This window comes from Lagopus leucura, unplaced genomic scaffold (genome assembly GCF_019238085.1).
Source record: "Lagopus leucura isolate 7727_CA_CO unplaced genomic scaffold, USGS_WTPT01 Super-Scaffold_100012, whole genome shotgun sequence".
NCBI classification, from domain to species: Eukaryota; Metazoa; Chordata; class Aves; order Galliformes; family Phasianidae; genus Lagopus; species Lagopus leucura.
In genome coordinates this window covers 10,343,265-10,369,420 of record NW_024962267.1, presented here as the reverse complement: position 1 = coordinate 10,369,420, position 26,156 = coordinate 10,343,265, and the positions used below count along the sequence as shown (strand labels likewise).

At 47.7% G+C, this 26,156-nt stretch overlaps 1 protein-coding gene across 1 annotated transcript; it reads left to right on the top strand.

Annotated features, from left to right (window-relative positions):
* Positions 1–22,107: 22,107 nt before the first annotated feature.
* On the top strand, positions 22,108–24,136 carry FZD7 (frizzled class receptor 7). Its single transcript, XM_042874284.1, has one exon. The coding sequence runs from the start codon at positions 22,108–22,110 to the stop codon at positions 23,806–23,808; it is 1,701 nt and encodes a 566-aa protein (XP_042730218.1). The 3' UTR covers positions 23,809–24,136.
* Positions 24,137–26,156: the final 2,020 nt, after the last annotated feature.

Genomic DNA, 26,156 nt, shown 5'->3' with positions numbered 1-26,156 from the left:
CAAGCTAACCACAAACAGCCTACAGCTGCGTATTGTTGTGACCACAGCTGGATGCTAACCACATCACTTCAATTTCCAGCTTTTCCTCTTACCTCCACAGAATAAGAGCTCTGGTGGGCCAGAAAAAAAGGAAGAGCAGGTGGTCCTTGTATGATCCACCTGCCACAGAGGGCAAAAAAGGATACACTGGGAGAACCGGCTTTGCCCTGCTGGGAGAACACAGGACACACCAGGTCTGTATGTCTGTGATCCCAGAACAGCCTCACTGTTTGACAGATGCCTAAATTCCATTAAATGGATTGGTATGGCTAGCTTCACCTGGGGGAGGGAGAAAAGGAAGGAAAGAGAGGAAAGAATGGCAGAAGGAGAGACAAAAGAGAGAAATTACTTGTTTCACCCACAGCAGCTGTCCCTGCCCCAAAGGCCCTGTGCTATTGCAATGTCCCTCTATTGACGTAAGGCTCAGACAGAACCTTTTGCCAGTGAAAACATTCTGGGTTTGCACTTTTACAGAGGCAAAACCATGAGGTAGCTGTATGGATGGAAGTAGTTTTACTTGTGTAGTTCTTGCTCCCTGGGAACAGAAATGTGCTCCTTTGGCACAGGACATCCACTATCACAGGAAGACACATTCCCACTGCTGGGGCAGTAAAACTGCTCTGGTGGTGCAGATAAAGCAGATGGAGAGATGACTCTCTGCTGCACTGGCAGCGTGCTGGGGTGGAGACATGGCCTCATGTTCAGGTGCTTATACAGCAGCTCTGCAGATGCTGCTCAGTTTGGCTGTCTCCTACAAGCTGCGTGTAGCTGTGTATCACAGCTTGATTGCAGAGCTGTGGCTGCTAAAACCTGAAAAGTGAGGTTAGCCTCAGGATGGTGTGGGGCGTGAGCATTGCATGGAGTCAGGAACAGGTGGTCTCACTGTGCCAGCCAAGGCTAAGGGAGAGCTGAGCCCTTCTGAACAGGTCCGAGAAGAGGAGGGCTTCGTGCCTCTCAGGCCACCTCCCTGAGCTGGGCTGTGGTGCGATCCCAGCTCTTGCAGAGCAGCCTTCGCTGGGGCTTCGCTTTGAAGAAATACGCCCGACTCCAAGTCGATTGTGAATGCAGAGCACGACCTATTTTAAGCAGGTAGGCCAAGAAAACCTCCATCTCTCTGCCTGTAGGGACGTGTTTCAGAATACGGAGGACTTACTTTGAAAATGTTTTCCATACTGTTTGATGTTGTGGAACCATCAGTGGGAATACTGAGAGCATTAGAAACCTGGGTGGCTCATTGATTTGTTCTAGTTTTATTAAACTGACTAAAGTTCATTCAGAAGTAGTCTCCCTTCCCTGCACTCAGCTACCTATTCCAAATGCTATCTTGAAAGGGGCAAATGGGGAAAAAAAGGGAATTTGAAAGTTGAAAAATTTTCTAAATAAACCTTCAATGTGGAAATGGACTTAATAAAAATATATGTTATTTATATCACTATTCTGTGTTCCAGAATTCTTCCTACTTAAATTCTAGATAAAACAGTGTTTGTGTGTGTGACATTTCTAATGACCACATGTGTATGCGTGCTGAAGAAGAAAGACCCAGGAAAGTAAGCCCCCAAAGACATTCCTTTTTTTTTTTTTTTTTTTTTTTTGTGTGTGTGTGTGTCAGTCAAAGAAATGAATGAAAACTTAGACCACTGCCTTTTTTGTGAGCAAGAAGGTTGAGAATTACATTCCTGGTAACCTATACCCATGAAGTAATGACAGACAAATTAAACGGCTGAAGTCACACAAGCCCAGCCCAGACCTTTCCCCTTCCCCCCAGAGAAAGATTAGACACCCGTGGATGTTTCCAAGGAACTTTACAAATTAAAGTAGAAGCTGTGAAAACCACCAGTGTTCAGCATCTCAGAGAGGAAGCCGGGAATGCATGAAGGCAGGTACAAACCACTCAGGTCTGGCTGAAGAAGGGCAGAGGAAGAAGTGAGGCAGAGTTGGCACTGTGAGTGCTGGGGTATCCCAGCATAAATGGCCCCTGTTGCCAAGCGGCACGGGTCAGACTGCAGAAAGCAGCAGGCTGGAGTATAACATGGAAGCATCTCCTTGGATCTGGTTCCAGACTTATCCATGCTGACATGATGCAGAGGTAGAACTTTAGAGAAGTCAAAAGATCTGCATCTGTACAGAAAAGGTGTGAGAACTGAATCTGATCCTTCTCTTTGCTCCTTCTATTGCTGAAACATGAATTCATTTCCATGTTACTAATCCTGACACTTAATTTTTATTATGGTCGTACTGAGAGACCAGGAGGGATTTGGAGATTTTTCTTCTCAGGCCTTTCTCCTCCATCTCTGCTTCCTCAGAAAAATGCCACAGATTTCATCTGCTACAGCTTAGCAATTTTTCTCTGAAAAGTACTGATAAAATAGCTTATTTCCTCTCAGAAGGCCATTTAAAGGCACAAGCAGATTAAAATTCATAATTCTTCCTGCTGTCTAATTCTGCATGTATTTTAAGATGCATTTGTACTTGAAAAAGATCTTTTAGAAAAAATCATTAATTGAATCTGTCTGGCTCTGTCATTCTCCCTCCCATTCTCCACCCAATGAATCAGTAAATTGTAACAAGAGAATCTGGCTAAACAAGTTCCTAATTCAAACGCCATCTTATGGACAAAGAAGTCTTTGAAAATAGTATCCGCCATCCGGCTCCTTGCGATGGAGCGGAAAGTTGTGTTTTTGCTGTTTGTGGAATTCATCTCTGCTGTCAGACGGAGTGCAGTGCACCACGGAGAGGAGTTTGGGTGGAGCGGGGGGGCAGAGGGGTAAGGAACAGAGAGGCAGCCCAGGGCGGGCAATTTCCTGCCAACCAGCACCTGGCTGCTGATAGCATTTCTCCCAGTAGAGTTCCAGATAAGGAGAAATTTTATACTGGTTGATTCCAGGTTATTGATAGAGCTTCCTTTTCTAAGGTCTCATCTTCTGCTCACTGAAATAATCGGCTTCAGTGAAAGCGCTATGGGGTCTCACAGAGCACACAAGGCGAGCTTTCTTTGATCCCAGAATTAAATGAGTAGCAGAGGAGCCCCGCTCCCTAACAGGATGAGATTTCAGCTCTAAAGCTGAGCGTAGAACTCGTCACGGCTCTGTGCGGGCATCACGGAGCTGCAGCTCTCCCTGCAAGCCATGCTGCATCCACAGCCAGTGCTGCAAAGTTCATTAATTCACCTGCACAAAGTGGGTTCAAATTCCAGCACTGTTCTATCCAAGGTGGTTAGATCAGCAAACAAAATCATCCCAACTACTAGAAATCTACAAAACTGATTTCAGGTACCTAATCATATTATTATAAAGCAATTCACTCTTTGCATGTGTGATATTTTTAGTTTTTTTTCTTTTATTGTTATCCTTTCTGAGTACCTGAGAGAAACAGAGCCCGAGGGAACTGGAATAAAAGGCATTTGTTCTAAGTCTAAATGTAAGGGGTATTTTGTACGAGGAGACCGGGCCCTTTTCCTTCACTCTCCTGCATCTTGTAGCTTCTTTGAGGAGCTGGTGGGAAGAGGTTAAAGGTTACCTAGAGCTGCCAGTAAGAGTGAAAAATGGTGGGTAGTGCCCCTGTTCTTGACTGCAAGTCCCTTTATTTCCCTTTGTCATGGCAATACCTTCCCAGGGAAGGCCTGAATGTTGCAAATTAGTGTTCCAACTTATCTTCCTAATTACTTCTTCAGGTGTAACAGTGAGCCAGCTGCTTGTGGGAACAAAAGGAACCGCTCAGCAGTGCCTGTGCATCAGCATCTGTCACAAGCATTTTTAGGTTTATAAAGTATCGGGTTCGTTATTAAACAAACAGGACTTTCCTCCTTTTCTTGGGGAAGTAAAGATCTTGTTCTGACAATTTTGGCCTGTTACAAAACGTCCAGGGAAGAAATCTCACCTTATGCTGACATTTCTGAAAGCAACACAATTAGGAGAACAGCAGATAAAATCAGATGTGTGAGCTGAGCTTGAAGAAACAGAAAGTGTGCATTACTAAAAATGAGACAGACAGAAGAGAACCCTGAGCACAGACTGGGGAGGCTGGCTTCTGCTAGAGGTGCACAAACAAAAGCTGCAGATTTTATTTCCTAGCAAGTTTCTCATGTGCAAAAGAAAACTCCGACGGATGGGAAAGGACACAAATGTAAAGGACCTGATTTTGGTGACCACACACAAAAGAGGTCTCAGAAGAAAGGTTCAGCCCTTGTGCTCGCTCAGAACAGCAGCCTTAGAAACCTGAAAGAAATATCCTGGAGTGCTGTCATCTGCCCCCACTTCCATGACTCTTCTTGGGAAATGGGATGTTGCTGGGGAAGTTTCCTTCCAGGTCTAACAAACCTGCAGTGTTCTACAAGAATTTTTACCAATAAAGAACTGAAGCAACTCAAAAGTCAGGACAAAAAGATAACAACATTGTTCAGAACTCTCTTTGTCATCATAGGCAACACAGCTCGAGATCGGATACCAAACCCATCCTAACAGATGATGGTCCAGGAAGACAGATGAGCTAACCCAGCCAAGGCTGACCTAAGCAAGCCGCTAAATCCAGCAGTCACACAAACTGAGGCAGGAAAATCTGATTTAAAGTCAACTGCAGTGGAAAAATCTCTCACGGAACACCATCAAAGCAGACTGAACTCTTACCAACAATATAAATTCATACACACACACACATATATGCACTTATATGGAATTCATGGCCAAAGGTCCTGTGCAGCTGTGCACAAGTGCAGAATATGAGCTGCAGTGAGATGAAAGAGCTCAGCACAATGAATGCTGGGCTGTCTTGGGTGTATGGCTCTGGGTGAAAACTGAATTGTTTGGCTATTTGGGTCCAGAAAGGAATGCTGAATTCTTAAATATTAGGCCTCAAGCTTCTTTGTGAATCTGACCATGGGAATGTACGAATTTTTCATCACTGACTGGAAAATCCTGTCACTGAGGAATCATTTAAAGAAATAAAAAACCTGCAATGCTTTGTCTCAAGACAGAATAAAACAAAACAAAAATTCACAAAAATGCCACCTAAACAAGCAAAATAACCCAAACAAAAACTGCTTTTCAATAACAAATATGGGGAAAAACCTATTTCTTATTTTATTTTTGTTCCAGTGGGTGATGTCTACATTAGTATTGCAGTCCAGAGTAGTAGTAAATTCATGAAGCAAATATAAATCCAGTGAGCATCCACACTTTGTAGGAACTGGTTTGCTTTCCAGACTGGTTTTGGTGTGGGCCAGCTTGACTCCTCCTGCATGCTAAGCCAGAACTGCTCTGGATGCAACTTAATGAGCTCCAGTAACAGGTCTGAGTCAATGCCCAGTCCTCTGGGCAGATTCAAAACATGTCTTTGTGGGAACATTTGGTTCAAGCAACCGGACCACCTTGCCCAAAGTAAATCCCCAAACCTTCAACATGGTGTGTGTACAGATCTCAGCACCACGTATCTTCAAACTACTAATCCACTCACATTATAGTAAATTACTTTAGACAGTGTCTAACAGACTCAAAATGTGCTGAGTGCTTACTGTTCCCTAATGAAGAGCTGCAGAGCTGTGATTCCAGCTCTGAGCAAATGATTACAGCCAAACTGTACTAAATAAATCAGTGTTTATGCCAAGTCCCAGGGAACAGTGCAGCAGATTAGGCACTCATTAGAGATTAATTTCCAATCTATGGACCAAACAAAGAACAGATGTGATAGAAAAGTTTTCACTTAAACAAACCCACAAGGTTCTGGTCATATTATGAAAACAGCTAATGCACTCTTTGTGACTTTTTAAGTCTAGATAATCCTGAATAATGTTGTGTTTTCTGTTTGTTTGTGTATTTTCTATTTGTTTGATAGTTTACATCATCATCTTGCCACAGAATAAGAAGGAAAAGGTAAAATTCAAAATGTTTTCAAAAGTTCATTTCCAAATCATCTGCAGAGAGCTCTTTGATGGGCGATGATGTTGAGGTTTAGATACCCAAAACAGTTCATTCAGGTCCACACTCAGATGAAGAGGCTGTTTTTTCTCCGTCTCACCTCCTAGACTTAAGAAAGTCACTTGTCAGTATCAGACTTTACAGATGAAAAGTAAAAGCCTCTGCATCACAAACAGACTATTCTTCTAGAAGGCAGTGAATTTTTTTCAACTATTATTGCATATGTGGGATAAGAAAGACATCCTGGAAGATTCAGACATCTTCTATAGCTTGAATGCAAAATACTGCAAATATTTCTTCAGCTGATAATGTAACTTTTCAACATACACTCAGTATGTTGTACATTTATTCAGCTCAAGCGTGTACGTTTATCTGACCAGAAGAGCTGACATTCACATTCAGAATTTTCTTTCCTCTTATGTGTGTAAGATTTTTCCACTTGCTAAAAGCTAAATGCTACTGAAGATGACCTATATTTACTGCACCATTATACAGCATCTTCCCTAGCAGGCTGTTCACAGGAGCCTAGGATGCTGCATACTCTCTGCATATTCTACAGGTTTGTATTACAGATTTCAGCAGCTTTATTTCAGTGACAGAGGGCTACAGAATGGAAACCAGGTGGGAATTATGTTAAAAGCGAGTTACCCAAAGGACAAAAGGCCATCCTCCTTTTCCTTCCAGTTTCAGGATATTATCTTATTGAGCTGCATGCAATCATCTAGATTAAATGAAACTCACACATTTATGTCTTGATTCACCCTGCTCAATACAGAAATCCATTTGATTTCACTGAAGGCAGTGAGGGCTTTGCATGCAGTGGGCTCACTCACTGAGCAGCAATGCCATGTGAAAATGGACTTCTGGAGACTGATAGGACTTCTGCACCAGAGACTGCCCTTGCCACACAGTGTACTTAGGCTGTGTAAACACTGATGCGAATAGCATGCCTTGCCTTGATCCACTTCCATACAGTTCCATAAGGAGTGACAGCAACCTGCTGCTCCATCTCTTCCAGCTTATAGTTACTTCCACTCTACTTACAGAGAGGAAAAACTGAGAAACAAAATGCCCTACTTCCATTGCCTTAATGCAATTGCTAAGCAGCAGGTATATGTTCGAGAAGAGTCGTCTGCCAGGGACAGAAAACAGAGGGTAAGTGAGCAAGGCAGGTACTGAACAAGGTCAGCCAAAAGTTCCCCAAAATGCAATATTTAAATCTAAACAGAGCTGTGCAGTGAAAGTAAGTGAGGGAGGGAAGGCAGACTGCTTTTTCCAGCTTGGCTGATGACTAATCTAAGTTTTGAAATATGCTTTTTGCCTGTCTTTGAGAATCAAAGGTACCACATACCTGTGTGGCATGTTGCCATCTGAGGGTTCAGCAATAGAGGCTTCACTTGGAGACCTTTGGCAGCGTGGGAGCCAATGCATCCCAGCTCCTAACATGGGGTTTACCCCTCCCAGACAGCATGAGGGCTCTGGGGAGGCTGTAGTAAGACACCCACCTCTGGGCAGTCCAACTTCTGCGCAGGGCCTGTAGGCTGTATACATGCAGAGCAGGAAACATTCATTTTTTTGTTTGTTTGTTCTATCCACCATTTCAGCAGCTGCTCCATTGCTCAATCAGATCTCCTTCTGAGCTTTCTGACCGAGTGGCTGCAAACCCCACCCTGCAGCCCTGGATAGACAACATCTGTCTTGTTTGGGGAAGTTTGAGAGCAGGATGGTTGGCCTCATCCAATGTCCTGGCTGAATGGGATGGGCCACATTCATGCAGTCCCACAAAGAATGGTAGAATTGAATGCAAATACGTGAAACTGCTACACACAGATTTACCATCAAGCAAATACAGTAAATTAAGAGGAGATTATAAACTGGGAAAGAAGACAACGTGGAGTGGGAAAAGTACTTCCAATCTTGATCCTGTGGAGAACTTCACACTAATTACTTTTGAAAAACACTGGGAATGAAAGGCTGCCTCAAGATGCTAACATTACTCACAGCAAAGTGTGGTTTATATTGCCATACCATCCATCTGCTGCATGATTTCTCCACATCTTGCAAACATCCAGCAGACAGATAAGAGCAAGGCTAACACGTCTGGGTTTAATTGGACATGCCCGCTTCTGCCCACAGATTTTGTCTGGAAGGAAAGGAGACTCTCAGGACTTTCTTTACCTTAATGTGGGAATTCTGGGAGCCCAATGGCCCAGCTGGAAGTACTGTGTGGCAATGATCCCCAGGTTACCCAATGTCCAGAAACCGCAGACATTTCCATGGCATCTGTACAGATCAGCTGCACAGCCTGCAATACAGTCCAGCACTTCCAAGAGATGTCAGAGTGCATGTTGGTATCAGCCGTGAGGCCGGAGCAGAGTAAATGCATCATTTCCCAAAGCACTAGATTTGTGGGGCACACAGATCACCCGTGCAATGCACCACCAGCACCACCTCACTATTTTTTTTCACCACAAACTTTTGCACACATTTCTGCCCATAGTTCCCAAGAAAGAAGCTCTGGACTAACAAAAAGATCCCAAGGAAAAGGATCTGATATGAACCGTGACCACCATTTCTGCAGTAATGAGGAAGAAATTTCTGAACTTGGCACCTAGCAGCAATGTTGCTCGGTGCAGCATCGAATGTGGACCCCAAAGGGTTAGAAGTCTATAGATCCCACACTGGCTTCGTGCAAGTGAGCTGCTGGTATGAAGACAGAAAGAAATATCTTTCTGTGAATCTGTCAAAAAGAGGGTGTGGGGTTTTCTGCTGTTGGACAAGACCAGAAATAAAATGCTATTACATTTTCCTTTCGTTGGAAAGTAAAACGCAGCAGAATTTGATTTTCGGTGGACATCAGGGTGAAAAGGAAGATGCAGCTAAGCCTTTCTAGCCTTTTTCTTTCTTTTGAAATAACTCAAAAACCTATTTAGAGAGAGAAGAAACTGCAGTACTTTTAATCATCACCAGCAGGTCTTTAACCTCACAGGAAACAGAAAAGGAAGGACATATTGTAAAATATCCAGACAGACCAAAGGTCATTCTTCTTTCCCTTGGGATGAAACATTGCATTTCGCCTTCAGGACAAATATGCATCTACTATACACATTCTGTCACACAGAACATCCACATCTCTTCACTGTCACTTGATAGCAGTACACCAAGTTTACATTTAAAAACGGAGATAGGCATGGCAGAGGTGAGGAAGCAAGCAAAAGGATAGACAGAGAAAAAAAAAAAACAAGACACTTCTCTACAGTTAAAGAAGGATCAGCCCAAGCCAAACATATTCAGGGGCTGTGTAGTTAAGATAATGTACACTGTCTCAAAAAGCCCTGTGCTGGAAGAGCTGCATGCTTCCTAGAGCTCTCCAGCTCTTTTTTCACTGCTGGTGGGCAAGCCTGCAGAGCAGACAAAACCAGTGCATAGCCAACCAGAGGTGGGAACAGGAGGCTGTGAGGCAACCAAACATGTGCCACCCCATCACAACTCTTCACTGGGGCAGAACACCTTGGCTGAAGGAGCACCGTACACCTTCCTGCTAGCATCCATCTGCATACAGATAACACCTTTTTTTTATCATCAAAGCTTGAGGACTAACAAGGGGCTGGGGGTACTCAGGGTTTGTTCCCTCCTCAGGCTCTGGCTCAGAAGGAATCCTGTCACTGAACCAGCTCTACTCCAGGCTACTGGGATCTGCTTCCCTTCTCAGGCCACCATGGCTGCTGGGGACAAGAAGAGCTCTCACTTTTCATAGCTCGGAGCACAGAAAGAGAGACACTCATTTGCAGCTCTTTGAGCCTCCAGAAGAAGGGTGGAGATGGGCCTTCCAGCAACACATCACTGCAGCTGATGAGAAGGGGAGCTGTGGGCAAGAAGGAGGAGCTGAATGCAGACAGTTCTCGCTGCAGCACTTCAGGAACTGCTGCTTGCTCTTGTGTGCTGGCAAATTCCTGAAACAGCAGGAAAAGAGAAACACTCTGCAAGGCTGCCCTTAAACGGGACATTATCAACAAACTTGCTCTCCAGAAATAACATCTAAGGACAGATGACAAGCCATGGAGATTTGGAACCACGAAGTGGCCAAAACCAGTGTAGGGGGCTGTGATCCCTGCTGCAGGGCGAGTGTTCACAGCCTACTCACCAAAGTCCTGGTGGAGAAGTGAGGGTGAGTGGGCAGAACCCAATCACACCACAGAAACTGGCATGTGGAAAAAGCATTGCTGATCTCAGTTCCCAAGCCCATGTAAATAATGCTTGGAATCCTTGAGCTTTGACTGAGCTTAATCACCCGTCATATGAACACTGCAGAACAGCAATTCCCAGTAACGCCCTATTCCTTGCTGGAGGATGGGCTTGGCAGCTTCTTGCTGTTCCCAACCAGCAGCCCTGCCATGGGCCAAGTGACAGGGCCCACGTGCACATTCAGAGAGAGGGAAAGCCTGGGCAGGCATGGGGTGCTGAAGGGACCCATCCAGGAGAGATCCTGGCAGAAAGTAACCTGAGCAGCCCAGCACAGGGTCAGATGCCCCATCAAGGGCACACATGTTCTGTACTGTGGAGCTGCTTCCTGCCAGCACTTCCCGCATTGTGCAGCAGTAGTCATCTCTGCAGAAAGTGTCAACGACCAGGCATTCATGTTGGGCAGTTTGGAGAAAGCTGTCAGAGTGAGCCTTAACATCTGGGCAAGATGGCAAAATCTACCCAAAACCACAGAGCAAAGGGAACAACTCCATCCTCCAGCAGCTCCGTCCCTCAAGGTTACAGCAGGACAGATCAGCTTTCTGAGCGCCCCTGGGTAGGCAGGCTGGGAGGAGAGGGCTAGCAGCAGAGACAGCAGCAGTGAAGCACTGGGCACTGTTGTCCCTTTGCCAAGGGCTGGCACCGAAGTTGTTAACTCTCCCTTTGGGGAGAGAAACCGGGATTTCACATCCTGAGGAGGCCGGGCTTTCAGCAGCCACACCACAGAAGGTGGGGGACACAAATCCCCTCAGTGAGAGCCTGAACAAACAGCTTGAGCTGAAGAAGGGCCAGAGGAATCTCTCACTGTTCCACACCCTGTAAATCCTTTGCTAATTGCTTTATTGCTGTTATTTGTGAAGATAAAGGAAAAGGATTAATTAACTATGTGGAGAGCACAGCATCTCTCTCAATGAGCTTCATTAATTGATATGGGAGAGAGAAAAATCAATTAACAAATTCCTTTGCCTTCTTGATGGGTCTGGAAACAGAGCCATGGCACTTCTTGTTTGCGATTGTGAATAGTAAAAACGAGCCGGCTTCCTTGGCCAGCTGGGAAGGATTCAGTCATCTGTTTGCAGTGAGCTCCTGAAGCACAGCGAAGCACACTGCAGACATTTTACAGTTCTGTGACAGCAAGCAGCAACGTGACAATGTCAGCAAGGTAACGATGTTGGGCACCAACTCTCTTTATTTTTGAAACTTCACTCTTAGGGGAGCTACTTGATTGAGACAAGAAAACGCAACTAAAAATAATTATAACATGGGCACTGGTGTCCCCTGACATTTTAAGCTAGCACATGATTTCCTGCAATATATGAGAAGCAGCAAAAGAAGCAGAACAGTTAGGGAATATCATGTACTGCATGTGCTGGTAGCATTCTTATTTCTTCTTGAACCTTTCCACAAATGCAGAGCCAGAGCCAGGCACTAAGATGCCTTTCACGTGGCATACATATTAGTTGAAGGAAATGAATGGTCCCCGGGGATGAGGCCTCAGAGGGAAGGAAGTGTTTGATGAATGAGGTTAGAAAGGTCTCAGTGTAGCTGTGTCATGCCTCGGTGAGGGCTTCTACAGAAAAGAATGATGGTGGTTTCCATTGCCTACACAAACAAGGGAGGATAAGCAGCAGCTGTGCTGCAATGTAAAAAAACAAACAACCAACAACAACCATCAAAAACCCAGCTCACCCTATTTCTACAGTTTCATCTAAAAGCAACTGGAGTAAACCAGATGCAGTATATTCAATTGTTTAAGCCTTATAAACCATTATTCGGTGTTAAAAATGTGGATAGGGGGAGAGCTGTACTTATCAACTGGGAATTACACAGTTTGGATCTGATGTCTTGGACAGTAATTCTTAAGTTTCACTGTCACTGTCTCCCAGGGACAAAATTAGCGAACAAAGGAGAAGAGTGCACAGGCACTGAAACTGAGGAAAAAAAACCTGCAGAAGAGGGACAGAGCAAGCTAATAAATAAAACAAGAGCCTGAAGGGAAGAGCTGCTTTGTCAGAATATAAATATTTCCCTTCCTCTTTTATCTTTAATGTGGTGCGAGGAGCTTATTAAGGGAAGTGTAGCTCTGTCCCTGGAGTCCATCCACATAACCATGTAGGGAACTTGGTCCAACACAGCCAGCACAGTCACTCACACATAAACTCTTCTCTGCTGGAAACAAACGTAACGAACTGAGCAATAAAAGGGAAAGCAGAACCCACCGCGGTCATTACAACCCTTATCTTGCTGGCCCTGGTACTCCTCTGCAGGGACGGGCACAGTGCTGGCAGGAGCCCAGGCTAGGGATCTCAGTTCTCAGCTGCAGCATGGGCTGGGCAAGCCGCATCCTGCTGGGGATGCTGTGCTGTGGGGAAAAGCCTGTGACAGCTTGTAATGGTGCCAGATTTTATTTGGGGTGAATAAAGAGAGGGGGGAGGTGCGTAAAGAGGGAACGGCCAGCGAGAGAGTCTTTGCGTCTGCCCAGCTGAGCGTATGGCTGCCTGCTCCTACTGGACACCCAGCACCATGTGCTGAGCCACCCTGCTGGCCACTGGGCTCAGCCCTGCCACGGCCCGGGCTTTGCCTTCCCCCACAGGATTACAGATCAATAGCCCCTCTCTCAGAACTCTGGTTTCCGCTAACGACTCGGTTCCCTTCCCAGCACTGGCACCAGCACCTCCGTGGCGGCCCTTCAAGATGTTCGACCATATGGCTGCACAAAGCTGCGCCATCCGTCAAAGCGTCCAAGGCAGGAAGGGGTACAGTTTCAAATTGCTGCCAGCGGATTCCTTCCCACTATTTCCCTTGCCTGAGCTGTCACAGATACAGGTGTCAACCTGGCTCCTTTACTGCCTCACTCTTTTCATCTACTCTTTAAAAAAAAAAAAAAAAGGAGAGAAAAAGAAAAGCTTTGCATTTCCTCTGCTCGGGCCTTAAATTGGAAAAATGAAGGGAATTCATTGTTGGTGCTGCTGATCCCTCCACCCCTACTGTTGCACCACTGTGGCCTATTGAGCATGACAAAATGAGCTCCCCAGGCTTCATTATGCAAGGCACTAATTCCTCCCTGAGCCAAGGGGGTGCTTGTGCTCAGTGCCCATAGATACAGGTTTACCCAGCTTTTGTTTTGCTTCTGTTTATAAACACTTGGAATTTCTGCCTTAAAAACTGACTTGATTTTTCTTTTAAATGTATGCTCATGAATAGGAAAAGAACACCACATACTCTTGCAAAATCCTTTTCAAGTATTTCTCAGAAGAAAGTGTTGGGAAGATCTACACATGGGGTTTTCCCCCACATGAGCTCCTATCCCAAGCACCATTTGTCGTGTTTGAAAAAGACGCAACCTTAAACACCACCCATAAAACGAATTTTCTCTAAAATCCTTGAACATACAATTTTTTTCAAAAGTGATTTTGATAAAAATGTACTGAAAGAAAATTCAGAGTCAAATCAGTACTTTCAAAGAAGGATAAAAGCAGTAATGAAGTTTCACACAGCCATGATGCTGATTCTGGGATGCTTTTAGCCAGCCCTGCTAGCAAACATGCCCTTTGACCCCTTGCTTGTGCTGTCCCTCAGCTGCCCAGCTCCAGCCCCAGCTCAAAAGCAGCCTGGGAGCGCCCCACACTCCCCTGGCTCTGCTTCCAAGATGCTGCAAGAGGACACATTTGACTTGCCCAAGAAGTGTTTTCACTGTAGCTCACCTATTGCTACACTGTACTTCTGTGGCACAACACCTTTACAAAAAGAAACCGGTAGGAGCCTGGCAAAGACACCAGCACTAACATCTCTATCTCTGAAACTGTACTCCAATCACATTCAGCAGCTGGAATTTCAGTTTTCACGTCCCAGGCAAAACACAGCACCCCCAGCAGCACGGGCTGGGAGCACAGCAGGCAGAGGAGAGCCATCGGTTGCAGCCCAGCATCATTCCCCGTGCTGCAGGCCCCAGCCCAACCAGCCCAGCTTCCAAACTTGGCCCTGTTGAGCCCACACGTGGCTGCCTGCTCACCTTGGGGGGAAACGGAGACCTGCCAACATTTCACTCTTCCTCCATAACCTGTTTTTTTTTTTTTTTTTCCTAGGAGTTGTAACTTCTGCTCCAGGCAAAACCTTCAAAGCTGTTTGTAAAAAATCTCGAGTAGCATAAGCCTGGGACATCTTGGAGTACTAGATGTTGATGTTTCCCAAAATATTCTGTGTACTTACAATTTTAAAACAATACTGTTTTTCACAACGGCTCCCAGGTGCTTCATTATATTGGGATATGGTTTTCTCACCCTTGAAAAACACAGCATAAATATGAGTGAGCTCATCATTAAACCCATGGCTTTACTGTACACGTGTAGCAGCTGATGAAAACACGGCTTTAGGGCTGGGTATCCAGTCAGCAAGTTGTAGCTGTCAAAAGAAGCTCATCTGCCAATAACAAGGTTGTACAGAGTCTTCGAGCAAACTGAGTTCAGTTCAACCTGTATGAGTAAACCAAGTGAGAAATACACTATTCCAGCTGGGGCTGGGGTTCTGCACATCCCCCCTCAAGGTGCTGAGTTCTCAGCTATCTCTGAACTCGAAGGGAGGATCTGTGGGAGCAAGGAGAGCAGGAGCTGCTATTTTTAGAAGTGAGGAGTGAAACAGCCTACCACATCAAGCGCCTCCGAATTTGGCAGCAAATTGGGATCTGAGAGCTCTGAGTGCCTCCCTGGACTGAGCCTGTGGATTACAGGAGATCGTAACCGTGTCCTCAGCCATGCACATTTCCTCAGCGTGTCAAATCCTTTTTAAAAAATGCAAAGACTGAGAGAAAAATATTAAATACGGATCTACACATATTCACCATAAAAAGTTGAATCTCCATTGTTCTGAAGTCTAGCAAAAAAAAAGACCGTAAGCACAGCCCAGGAAAACATGGAGGCTGCAAAAGCTTTGCGATAGTGGACTGAACACAGAACAGAATTTCAGATGTTGCTTTGAATTTCCCAGCTTTGGTAGGTGCAAACCAGACATACAATGTTATTTCTTTGCAGCCCATATGAGAAAACGTTACATGCAGCTGAAATCTATTTCAGACAGCAGTGTTTCTTCAGCAGAATGGGATTTCTCTGATGCTTTGCTTTGCTCCATATGCTTCTAATTATTGCTCAATTCAAACAGCTATTTCTGCATTGACTTGCAGGAATCTCAGAAGGCACCTTCTACGTAGGCAAGAAGCATAGCCCATAAATAATTTCAAAAAGTATTAAAGAGGGGAAGCTTCATAGCTTTTCATTCCAATCTGACTATGTGGTATTTAAATAAACCTCTGTGGCTTTCCAGTAACATAGTAGGAACTCCCAGGTGGCAGGGCTGGGGGAAGAGAGGGAGGAGAGCACTAAACATACTAATGAACATGTAATTAAGAAAATGGGCCCTCATTCCCTTCAGAGACTGCATGAGGAGGGAGCTTATTTAAAGCACCGCGTTCTGGTTCTCCTCCCTCCACAGATGGAAATCAGCTCAATGTCTCCAACGCCATTCCGTGTAGTTCTCAGCAGCTCCAACAAGTTCAGTCAGTGCAGGCTGGCAAGGAAGGGAAAACTGCAGCTTGGAAATGACTGGGTAAAAAAAAAAAACATGTGCAGGGGAGCTCGAGATGTTGGTCATGGCCCCAGTTCCTGAAATGCTTTGAATCACTGCTCCCCGGGGGTCTGGTAGGAAGGGAAATTCCTGGTACAGCAGCATGACTCTTTCCCAGGGGCTTGGGGGGGCTGCAGAAGCCACCACAGCAAACCTTCGTGTCCCCTTGAGGCAGTGAACCACCTCAGCAAGCGCGTCCCCAGGGCACGATCGAGACCAAAGGAAGAAATAATTCTGCCTAAGAGCTTAATTGTAGTTGAGGAGCATGAGGGTTAATTTGCACAAGCCTATCAGGAAGAGAGAAAATAAAAGTAATTAAAATGTTTGTTTCTTTTCCCAAACTCATTTTGGAAGTGAAGTGAGTTAAGGAAATTTCACCCTAAACATAGGATGGTAGCAGTGATTTGTAATTTAAGCATTCATGGGAGGAGGAGAGGATTTTGTAAACAGAGGCTTAGGAATTCCTTAGCCTATTTAGACATCTGGCAAATTCTGTATTGAGTAACAGCTTTTCTTCCCTTGTTTTCTAAGCTTTGGAAACAGCATATTTCTTAGAGGCTGCACTCATCTTTAGTGGGCCCTAATCAAGCTAAGATAAACCATTTGTTTGAACATCAGGCAGTGGCTTCCTGCCAATACAATCCTTAGATGGCAGAACCGTGTCCCATGAGAAATAGCAATGGTCCCATTATTCAAGGTATTTAAAATTAAGCTAATTAAACCGCTGGCATTTATGAAAGCAGAGACTAAGTGATATAATGGATCTTTCCCATCTCTTGTTTTGAGTTAAATCCAGTTCTCCTTCCTATATAAACAGAAGTTGAGGCTTTGGCTCTGTTTCCATTGAAACAAGTGAGCCCTTACCCATTCACGTAAACAGGACAAGTGCAAGCCTTCTGTCTGTGCATTAGAAAGTATTTAAGATTCAATCTCAAATAAATGAGACTATAGAAAGACAAACTAAAACAATGTTGGGAATAAATGACAAACACAGTGCAAGCATTTTATCATCACATTCCTCACAATCAAAGAGTATTGACAGGAGAGAGATCAGAGCCATCAGTCACTAAATCCACATCAGAATCAAAAATCAAAAATCAGAATCCACATCAGAAACATAACTCCACGTTCACAAAAACCCTGGCACCATCTGCAATGAGATGGGAAACTGATGAACAAACTTGAGAAAGTTGGCTGCGTCTCACTAAATTGTATGCTGCCTATCTGGGTCTGGGCATGGTAGTGATGGGCCGGCTGTTGGACTAGATGATTTTAGTGGTCTCCTCCAACCTTACTGATTCTATGACTCTATTTATTTTCCCCACCACCCCTGGAAACTTCTCCTCTTCATACTGTGGTATCACTGCACCCAGAGTGATGGCAGGGCCTGGCTGATACCACTGCTGCTGAAAAGCATTTGCCTTGTTAAAAATCACCTCGCTTGGGAAAGTAAAATAAAGAAGGGTTGCCTACACTTTATACCAAAGGGCCTCTGCAACCCCAAAATTGTGCGAGAGCAGATTAAATTCACTTCAGAGAAACAAGGGAATTCAAAGTGTCACGCAGGGGTTAAAGTGTAACTGATGTCCTCAGTGAAGTGCTGAGTGGGGATGAGCTGATCAACATCAGGTTTTGTTTTCTTATTCAGGGATGTCAAAAATGAAAGCCATCACCAGATAGCCCATCTTTGTGAATGTTTCCTAATGTTTTCTCCGATTTGATCGTAAATGTGGAAGGCAGTGGAGCTCCCATATATCCTTTGGGATATTACTTCATAAGCTAATAATTATCTTACAAATCCATGATGCAACTGGCGTTTGCCTCTCTCACTGAGGAAACCGCATCCCCTCCAGCGGTATCCCCTTCCTTTTGTCACCTGCGCCCTCCCCATCCTCTCTTTTCAATCAGTTTCTGATGCCTTCAATCTAATTTCAAATTCAGGCTCTGTGTTGGGGGGCAGGGGCTGCCTTTCCCCACTCCCGGCCTGTGAAGAACCACGCTCTCCTGTCTCACTACAGAAAAACCAGACTTCATTGATGAGCTCAAACAATGTGTAATTTAGAGTTGTCTGTCAGTCTGATAGAAATGCAAGCAGATATGGTGCTGTGAACTTATTTTATTACTAATTATGCAGACTGTTATGTAGAATTTGCATGCATCACTTCCCCTCCAGGCTCCTGGCATCTCCCCACTAAGTTTTAGGGAGGGCAAATTTTGATGTTCGTAGCTCAATAGCCTGCCCGATCATGTAGAAATATTTGTGAGTGTGTTTCAAAATGAGATGAGATGAAAATTGTCCTGGAAGTCCTTCAGTAAGCCTAAGTGCAAGAAGAAGGCCTCACACTTCAGCCAGTTGCAGCTGGGATGGTGGCAGGGCACCATAACTACATCAGCAGAGTTTCAGCAGCGATGAAGGAGAAGTGGTAACGCTGTCCTTTATTCTTCTGAAGGCAATGAGGTCTGGAAACCTCGCAGCAGATAATCTGAAAATGCTCACCCTCAGGCACCCGAAATAACTGCTGCCTGGCAGAGTGGGGAGGGGGATTTGTTTTGGTTTCCTTCCCCCCATGGGAAGAGTTTTCTATCAGATGGGATAGGAAACAAGGAAAATGATATTGGCAACATTTAAGGAGGCTTTAAAACAGCAGGAAAAGACATCATGTAGGGATTGCTGCGCCTCACTCAGACTTAGCTTGGGAGTTGAATTGGATCTATTTTTAAATGTGTATGAAGGCAGAGAATTCTCTGTTCCCAAGAGCTCCTCGCTATGTGCAAAGCCTAGTGCTCCAGAGCTGGTACCAAGCCCTGGTCTCATGGATTTACCGGGACTTTGCTCCTCCTTTACTGCCACAAGACAATGTCAGATATTCAGAAGAGCAGTGGCTGGGAGATTTTCAGAGGACACCTTTTAAACTCCTGTACAGTTACAATAGCTTCCCAGGAGCAGCGAAGCCCTGAGCAGCGCAGTTGCTCTGAGGGGCTGAGGATCTGAGCAGCAGCAACTGCATGTGCTTAGTGCTGATGAGAATCCCTGCTGTCCGAGGAAGTTTAAGTGACTTTGCAGGTTAAAACTTGTGAATTTAGATTGCGGTAAAAGCAGGAGATGAGCACAAGTTTGCAGCCACTTGAAACACGGCTGATGCTACTTAGAGAGGCCCTGATGTTTTGGAATAACTTACAGAACCCTGGCTTTTGCTGCAGCTTTTCTGTTATCAATTTTTCTCGTTCCCTGAAAGCTGTAAGGATGTCTCAGAGTAATGTAGTAGACTGGGATTTTCCTAGGCCACAGTCTGCCATTCTCACACCGCCACTCCCTGTGTCAGTGACTGCTCCCATCTCCCAGTGGTCTAATTAAGAAAAAAAAAAAAACAACTAGAAACACTGGAATTTGATAATGAGTCCAAGAAATTTTCTTCTTCCATCTTAGTAAATGCTGTTGCACGTTCCTGCCATCTGAAATGTCCTAGCAGTATCATCCCACATAATAAGTTTACTGTCTTCTTATTTCACTATGAAGTAACAGGGAGCACATTTTTCCTTCCTTCTTCCCTTCTGCCTACTTCTTTCTTCACCTTTTGCTTCACTGAACTCTATGTTACATTCAACACAAACGTAATGGAGCTTTTATAGTTCCTGGCCATCCTTTCTTTCAGACCATGGCTCACAAGAATGACTCTAATGAATAGGACCAGCAAAAAACAGGGGGAAGCACTGATGCCATCTGCCCTGTCTTGTAAATAAATACCCAGTTCAGGTCTTGCCACGTGATTTGACATTCCTTACTCTGAATAGTTTCTGTCACTCTCTCCACACTGCTGAAAGAGTTTCCTGCAATATCATTTTACTAGCTCCAAATGTATCCTTCCATACAAAAATCAGATCAGTCCATGCATGGGGCAGAAAGTTTGCAGTTCCTTTCCTCTCTCTGCATTGTCACTGCCTGCACTGAAACACCTCCTTTCCTCTGACATTCTTCATAGTGAATGTCACAAAATGCCTCACAGATGAAGTCAGACATACAAGCCAGAGTGAAATCTAAGGTGATTAGTAAAGATTGATGGCTCCACAGCTCATGGAGTGTCACAAAAAGTTGGGATGGGAAAAAAAAAGTGAAAAAATCTTTCTGAAGGTTAGCAACAGCTGGACACACACACACACACACACAAAACAACCACAAACACACACAAAACAACCACAAACACACACACACACAAACCAACAGTAAAAAAAATAAGTTGATGGAGAACTTTTCCATGGAGAACTTTTCCATTGAAGGTGAGTGACTATAGGTGCACAGAAGTATGCCCTTCAGACAACTAGCCTCACCACGCTGACACGCTTAAGTTCCTCTTAGGGCCCTCCAGCAGCTCTGAGGAAAGAAGAAAAGGCTTCTTGTCTAGAAGCAACTGCTGTGAGCACAAGTAACTCATCCTGCCTGGCACACAGCTCAGGGAGCAGAAGAGTAGTTTTAAAAACATGTCCACTTTTAGAGGAGCACATTTATTTTAGTAAGCCCATTTATAACTGTCAGTTTCTCTTAACAAATATAACAAAAGCTGAAGCTGTATGGCCTTGTTGGTATGAGGACACATTGTTCACGAGCAGAAGAGGATATGGGAAACATTTGTCCACCAATTGCTGTTTGAGCTCCCTGAGCCACACTCTGATCTCTTGAACTGCCTTGGAGGCTGCACAGATTGGTGTATTTGCTTAGGCACAATATGAGCACAACGGAGAGTACAAGAGCAGAAGCAGCAATTTGAACGGTATAGTTCCTGTCCTCAAAGGGAGGGACGGGTGGGCTGGATAGTACTTGGCCCCTAGGCCAGAGCATGAAGGGATACGCGGTCGCTGCCGCACGCCCTCTGTGCCGCTCCGACACTTCTGGCCCCAGAAGCACGAAGGTTCCAGCAGCCCGCGGTGCGTCCGCGTGCCCTGGAACACAGCTGTGCAGCAAAGTTCACTTCTGTCCTCGGCAAATGCACGCTGGCCTGGCTCTGGGCCCACCTTGCATCACCCGCCGGCCAGCAGCGTCCCTCCCCTGACATACGTTTGTCTCTCTCTGCATTTTGTCTTTCGCAGACGTGCCGGGCTTCCACAGAGGAGCTGCTGCTTTGTTACACACCGTTTGGGCCTCTTTAAGGGGTTGCAGCCGCACACACGGCGATTTAACGTTTTTCCCCTCAGCACTGGTAGCGGTGGACATTTCAAAACAAGCTGCCCTCCCTGCCATCCGCGTGAATAAAGCGCTCATTCTGTCAGCAAAACGCAACGGTCATGCTGCGATAACAAATCAGCCCCCCCGCTGGGGGAGGCGATGGCTCGCAGACGCGGACATCCCACAACGCCATCAGCTCATTCCGCAAATGTACCCGGGCGGAGCTCTTTTTATTATTTATTAAATAACTCCGGGTACGGGCAGCCGTTTGCATTTTCAAAGTCCGCTCAGAAAGCAGCCAGTTAATTTCGGTTCGCTCGGGCCACCCTGAGCGCGCTCGCCGCCCCCCGCCCCGCCGTGCCTCGCAGCGGGGGCGCGGGGCCCCGGGGCAGCTCCTCCCGCCCCCGGCCCGTTCCGCCCTGCCCTGCCGGGGATGGGAAAAAGTTGAGCGCAACTTCTCGGGCCGCCTCGGCCCCGCCCCCGGCACGGCACGGGATTGGCGGGCGGGCGCCGTGAGGCCCCGCCCTCGGCGCGGTTTGTGAATGGGGCCGGCGGCGGGGGCGGGGCCAGCGGCGCGCCCGCGCGTATATGTGTCTTTTTTGTGCCCAGCTCGGCCGCGGGCCGGGAGTTGCGGGGCGTGCGGTTGTGCACGGCCGCGGGCGGAGCGGAGCGGAGCGGAGCGGGCCGGGAGGCGAGGCGAGGCGAGGCGGCGGCGGCGCCCGTCGGGAGCGGACCCGCGGGGAGGATCGCGCAATAATTGGATTTTAAAAGTTATTTAAGCCCGCAAGTAAAATACACGACTCGGCCGGGTGCGGTAATAAGCCGTTTAGCCGTAACCTAAATCCTTGGCGTCGGGGCTCGGCAGCCAGGCGGGGAGCAGCGCCAGCGCCTCGCCGCGGGACCCTGCGCGGAGCTACCGAAAGCCGTCGCCGCCGTCCGCCACCTTCTCCAGCGCTACCGACTCAGGAAACTTAACGCCGAGGAGCGCCGACCCGCCGCAGCCGAAGAGGAACGCCGCGGAGCCGCCGCCGCACCCCCGCACCTCCGCCCCGCGGAAGGGGCCCCACCGCCGGGCGCCCGCGCCCCTGGGGCTCGGCGCTGCCCGGTTCTGACTCGCGCCCCGCGACTCCCCGGGCCCCGGCGATGCGGCCCGCGGCGGGAGGAGCGGGCGCCGGGCTCCGCTGGCTGGGCCTGGCCGCCCTGCTGGCCGCCCTGCTGGGCACCCCGTGCGCGGCGGCGCATCAGGACGATAAGGCCATCTCCGTGCCGGACCACGGCTTCTGCCAGCCCATCTCCATCCCGCTCTGCACGGATATCGCCTACAACCAGACCATCCTGCCCAACCTGCTGGGCCACACCAACCAGGAGGACGCCGGCTTAGAGGTGCACCAGTTCTACCCGCTGGTCAAGGTGCAGTGCTCGGCCGAGCTCAAGTTCTTTCTCTGCTCCATGTATGCACCGGTTTGCACCGTACTGGAGCAGGCCATCCCACCCTGCCGCTCCCTATGCGAACGGGCTCGCCAGGGTTGCGAGGCGCTCATGAACAAGTTTGGTTTCCAGTGGCCGGAGCGGCTCCGCTGTGAGAACTTTCCCGTGCACGGTGCGGGCGAGATCTGCGTGGGGCAGAACACGTCGGATGCCCCGCCAGGGCCCGGTGGCGCGGGAGGTCGGGGAGCCACGGCACAGCCCACTGCTGGCTACCTACCTGACCTCACCCCGCCGCAGCCTGCTGCCGGCTTCTCCTTTTCTTGCCCTCGGCAGCTCAAGGTGCCCCCCTACTTGGGCTACCGCTTCCTGGGGGAGCGGGACTGTGGAGCCCCCTGTGAGCCGGGCCGGCCCAATGGGCTCATGTACTTCAAGGAGGCCGAGGTACGTTTTGCCCGGCTCTGGGTGGGCGTGTGGTCTGTGCTCTGCTGTGCGTCCACCCTCTTTACTGTGCTTACCTACCTGGTGGACATGCGCCGCTTCAGCTACCCGGAGCGACCCATCATCTTCCTCTCGGGCTGCTACTTCATGGTGGCGGTGGCTTATGCGGCGGGGTTCCTGCTGGAGGAGCGGGTGGTATGCCTGGAGCGCTTCTCTGAGGATGGCTACCGTACTGTGGCCCAAGGCACCAAGAAAGAAGGCTGCACCATCCTCTTCATGATCCTCTACTTCTTCGGCATGGCCAGCTCCATCTGGTGGGTCATACTGTCCCTCACCTGGTTCCTGGCAGCTGGCATGAAGTGGGGCCACGAGGCCATAGAGGCCAACTCCCAGTACTTCCACCTGGCTGCCTGGGCCGTGCCTGCTGTCAAAACCATCACCATCCTAGCCATGGGGCAGGTGGACGGCGATGTGCTCAGCGGGGTGTGCTATGTGGGCATCTACAGCGTGGACTCACTGCGGGGCTTCGTGCTGGCGCCGCTCTTTGTGTACCTCTTCATTGGCACCTCCTTCCTGCTGGCCGGCTTTGTGTCATTGTTTCGCATCCGCACCATCATGAAGCATGATGGCACCAAGACGGAGAAGCTGGAAAAGCTGATGGTGCGCATTGGGGTCTTCAGTGTCCTCTACACAGTCCCTGCCACCATTGTCCTGGCATGCTACTTCTATGAGCAGGCCTTCCGTAGCACCTGGGAGAAGACGTGGCTCCTCCAGACGTGCAAAACCTACGCTGTGCCCTGCCCTAGCCACTTTGCCCCCATGAGCCCGGACTTCACAGTCTTCATGATCAAGTACCTCATGACCATGATCGTTGGCATCACAACGGGCTTCTGGATCTGGTCTGGCAAAACCCTACAGTCCTGGCGGCGCTTCTACCACAGACTGAGTACCGGCAGCAAGGGCGAGACGGCGGTATGAGACCTCCACCCGCCCTGGCACACACGCAGAAGAGAGGGTACTCGGCAGAAGGGAGGCAACAGCGGCTCCCTGAAGACGGAGGAAGGGGGGAGGCTTTCCAAAACTTTGGCTTTCTCACAGCGGGGTTAAAAAATGATCATCGCATAAAGGACTACGTGTGCTGCGTCCAATGGTGCTTACGCCCGGCTGAGAGGAAAAGCACAGAAAGAGGCCGCTGCCGGGGCGGGAGAGCCCTTCGCTTTCCAGACAGCCCCCTCTCTTTTCCGTGTGCGGGAAGGAAACCAACGCGGCCGAGGCCACCCCGGGCGGGGAGAAGGCGCAGCGCCGCCCCTGCCCGCGGGCCGCCCGGCTCTGAGCCCCTGGGGTCAGGCGGCCCCCGGGCTCCCGCCTCGTGCAGCCCGGGGCGAGCACGTGAGTACCCCGCGGGCAGCGCGGTGCTGAGCCGCCTCCGCTCCGTCACTTACACGTTCCTGTTTTACCTCAATGATGGCCGGTGTTCGCATTTCGAAGAGAGAGGAAAAAACTGTTGGTTTTGCTGCTGCGGGGAAGGAGGGGGCTGCCTTTCCACACCCTTTCTGAAAAGAAATGACTTGTTGCTTTTCAGCAGAAGGCTTTTCCCCCTTGCCTTTGTTCTAGGAGACAAAGGGGGAAACAAAAGTATTTTCTGAACAGAAAGGCGTAAGCATGGGATCGGTTTTTATGGGCAAAATAACAAAAAGAAGTCACTGATGTTCACCCTTGGATGTGAGGAGCTCACAGAAATAAACATTCCTTTTGTGAGGAGCAGAGGAGGCGGGATGTTACCCGCTCGGACGGCCCGCTTTCCTACGCGGAAGGAAACGCGGGGAGACCGAGAGGGACAGAAGAGCGTAACTGGGAGCACCTGCCGAAACGAGCCCTTACAGTACGGAACGCTGAGATACGATTCTTTCCCCCCCATAACGCTGCTTTTCCCCCCGCTTTCCAGCGGGGCTGCCGCAGGTGAAGCCAACGCCCCGAACTGGCCCCTGGCTGCAGCCGTACCGCTGGGGCTCTCGGCGCCGATCTGCGGCACGGCGGCCCCGGGGAGAGCCGTTCGCTCCGGCTCCAACACGGCTGCTCGTTGTTCCGGAGATCGCGCCTCGGAAGGACGTGCAAAAATTGATCATTAAATCCATCGGTTTCGTTTTGAAATGTGACAGATTTTTCTATTAATTTTTAATGTTGCCACGTTCATTTTTAATGTGTTACGTACTGCTCTACTTTTATATTCACTGAAGGGTCCTTTTTTCTAAGTGTGTGTGTATGTATTCTCGTCTAAGGACAAAACTCTGGACTTTCAGCAGGTCTCCACTCTATGGCTGCTTTTTTTTTTTTTTTTTTTCGAGTGGGGAAAAGAGTGTCTGGAAGTCGAAGAGTGGAGGCTGAGGCTAAAGGTGCAGGCTGCAGGCTGGGGACACGCAGACCGCGTCCTTCAGGACACCTGATCCCGGGCTTGGGGTTTTGTCTTCTACTATGTGCACGTGGGGAACGACATGAACTGTGAGAAAAGTGCAGTATGTATATTTTGTAAATCTCCTTTTTGTAAGAAAATATGTATTTATGTTTTTACTTGATTTTTTTTTTTTTTTTTTTTTGAAGGTCTGTATGAGGCCCTGCTTCATCCCATGTACAGATCACCAAATAAATAATTTTTAATACAAGGGCTCTGAAGTTTTTTCAGTCTTTGAAAGCTGTTCCAGAAAGGGGACAGTGCTGAACGTCCTTGCCTTGTCCTCCCCTCGGGCTCTGCTGTGGGGCACGCAGAGCACAGCCGTTTGAGTAAATACACAACTGAGCAGAAACTCAAAGCAACTTCCACTGGGCGTTTCACACCTACTCGCCCCTAACAACAGATCAGGGTCTGAGGCTCTTCCAAAGGTTTGCCCTCACTTGAGGTTTCATTCTAGGCTCTGCATCTTGGCAAGCTGATAATCCCCATTTCCTTATCTATAAAATCAGGATAATAATCTCTTTCCATCTCAAATGGACTTTGATGGAAGAAAAGGAGGATGCTGCAGGTGCTCTAAATTAAATCACAGCATTTTTCACACCTGTGAACTGTTGATAACTTTCAGCTTCTCACTTGCAGTGACTTCATCCTATTTATTAGGTTCATTACAATGCTTTTACCTTAAGCTGCATCTATGTTAAAAGATTAATTACAAAACTGCTGTAACATGTCACAGAAGCCATACCACCAAGGTAACTGGTTACCCTGAAACTTCCTTCAGCTTACAGAGCACGGGGTACAACAGTTGCACTTCCAGGGCACTGCTTTATTTGGACACCGTTTAAAAAAACCCACCTCTTGCATTTAAAGTTCACCA

Bases quoted from the DNA above. Each gene is read 5' to 3' on its own strand.
- FZD7 (XM_042874284.1), top strand. From the start codon at position 22,108: ATGCGGCCCGCGGCGGGAGGAGCGGGCGCCGGGCTCCGCTGGCTGGGC.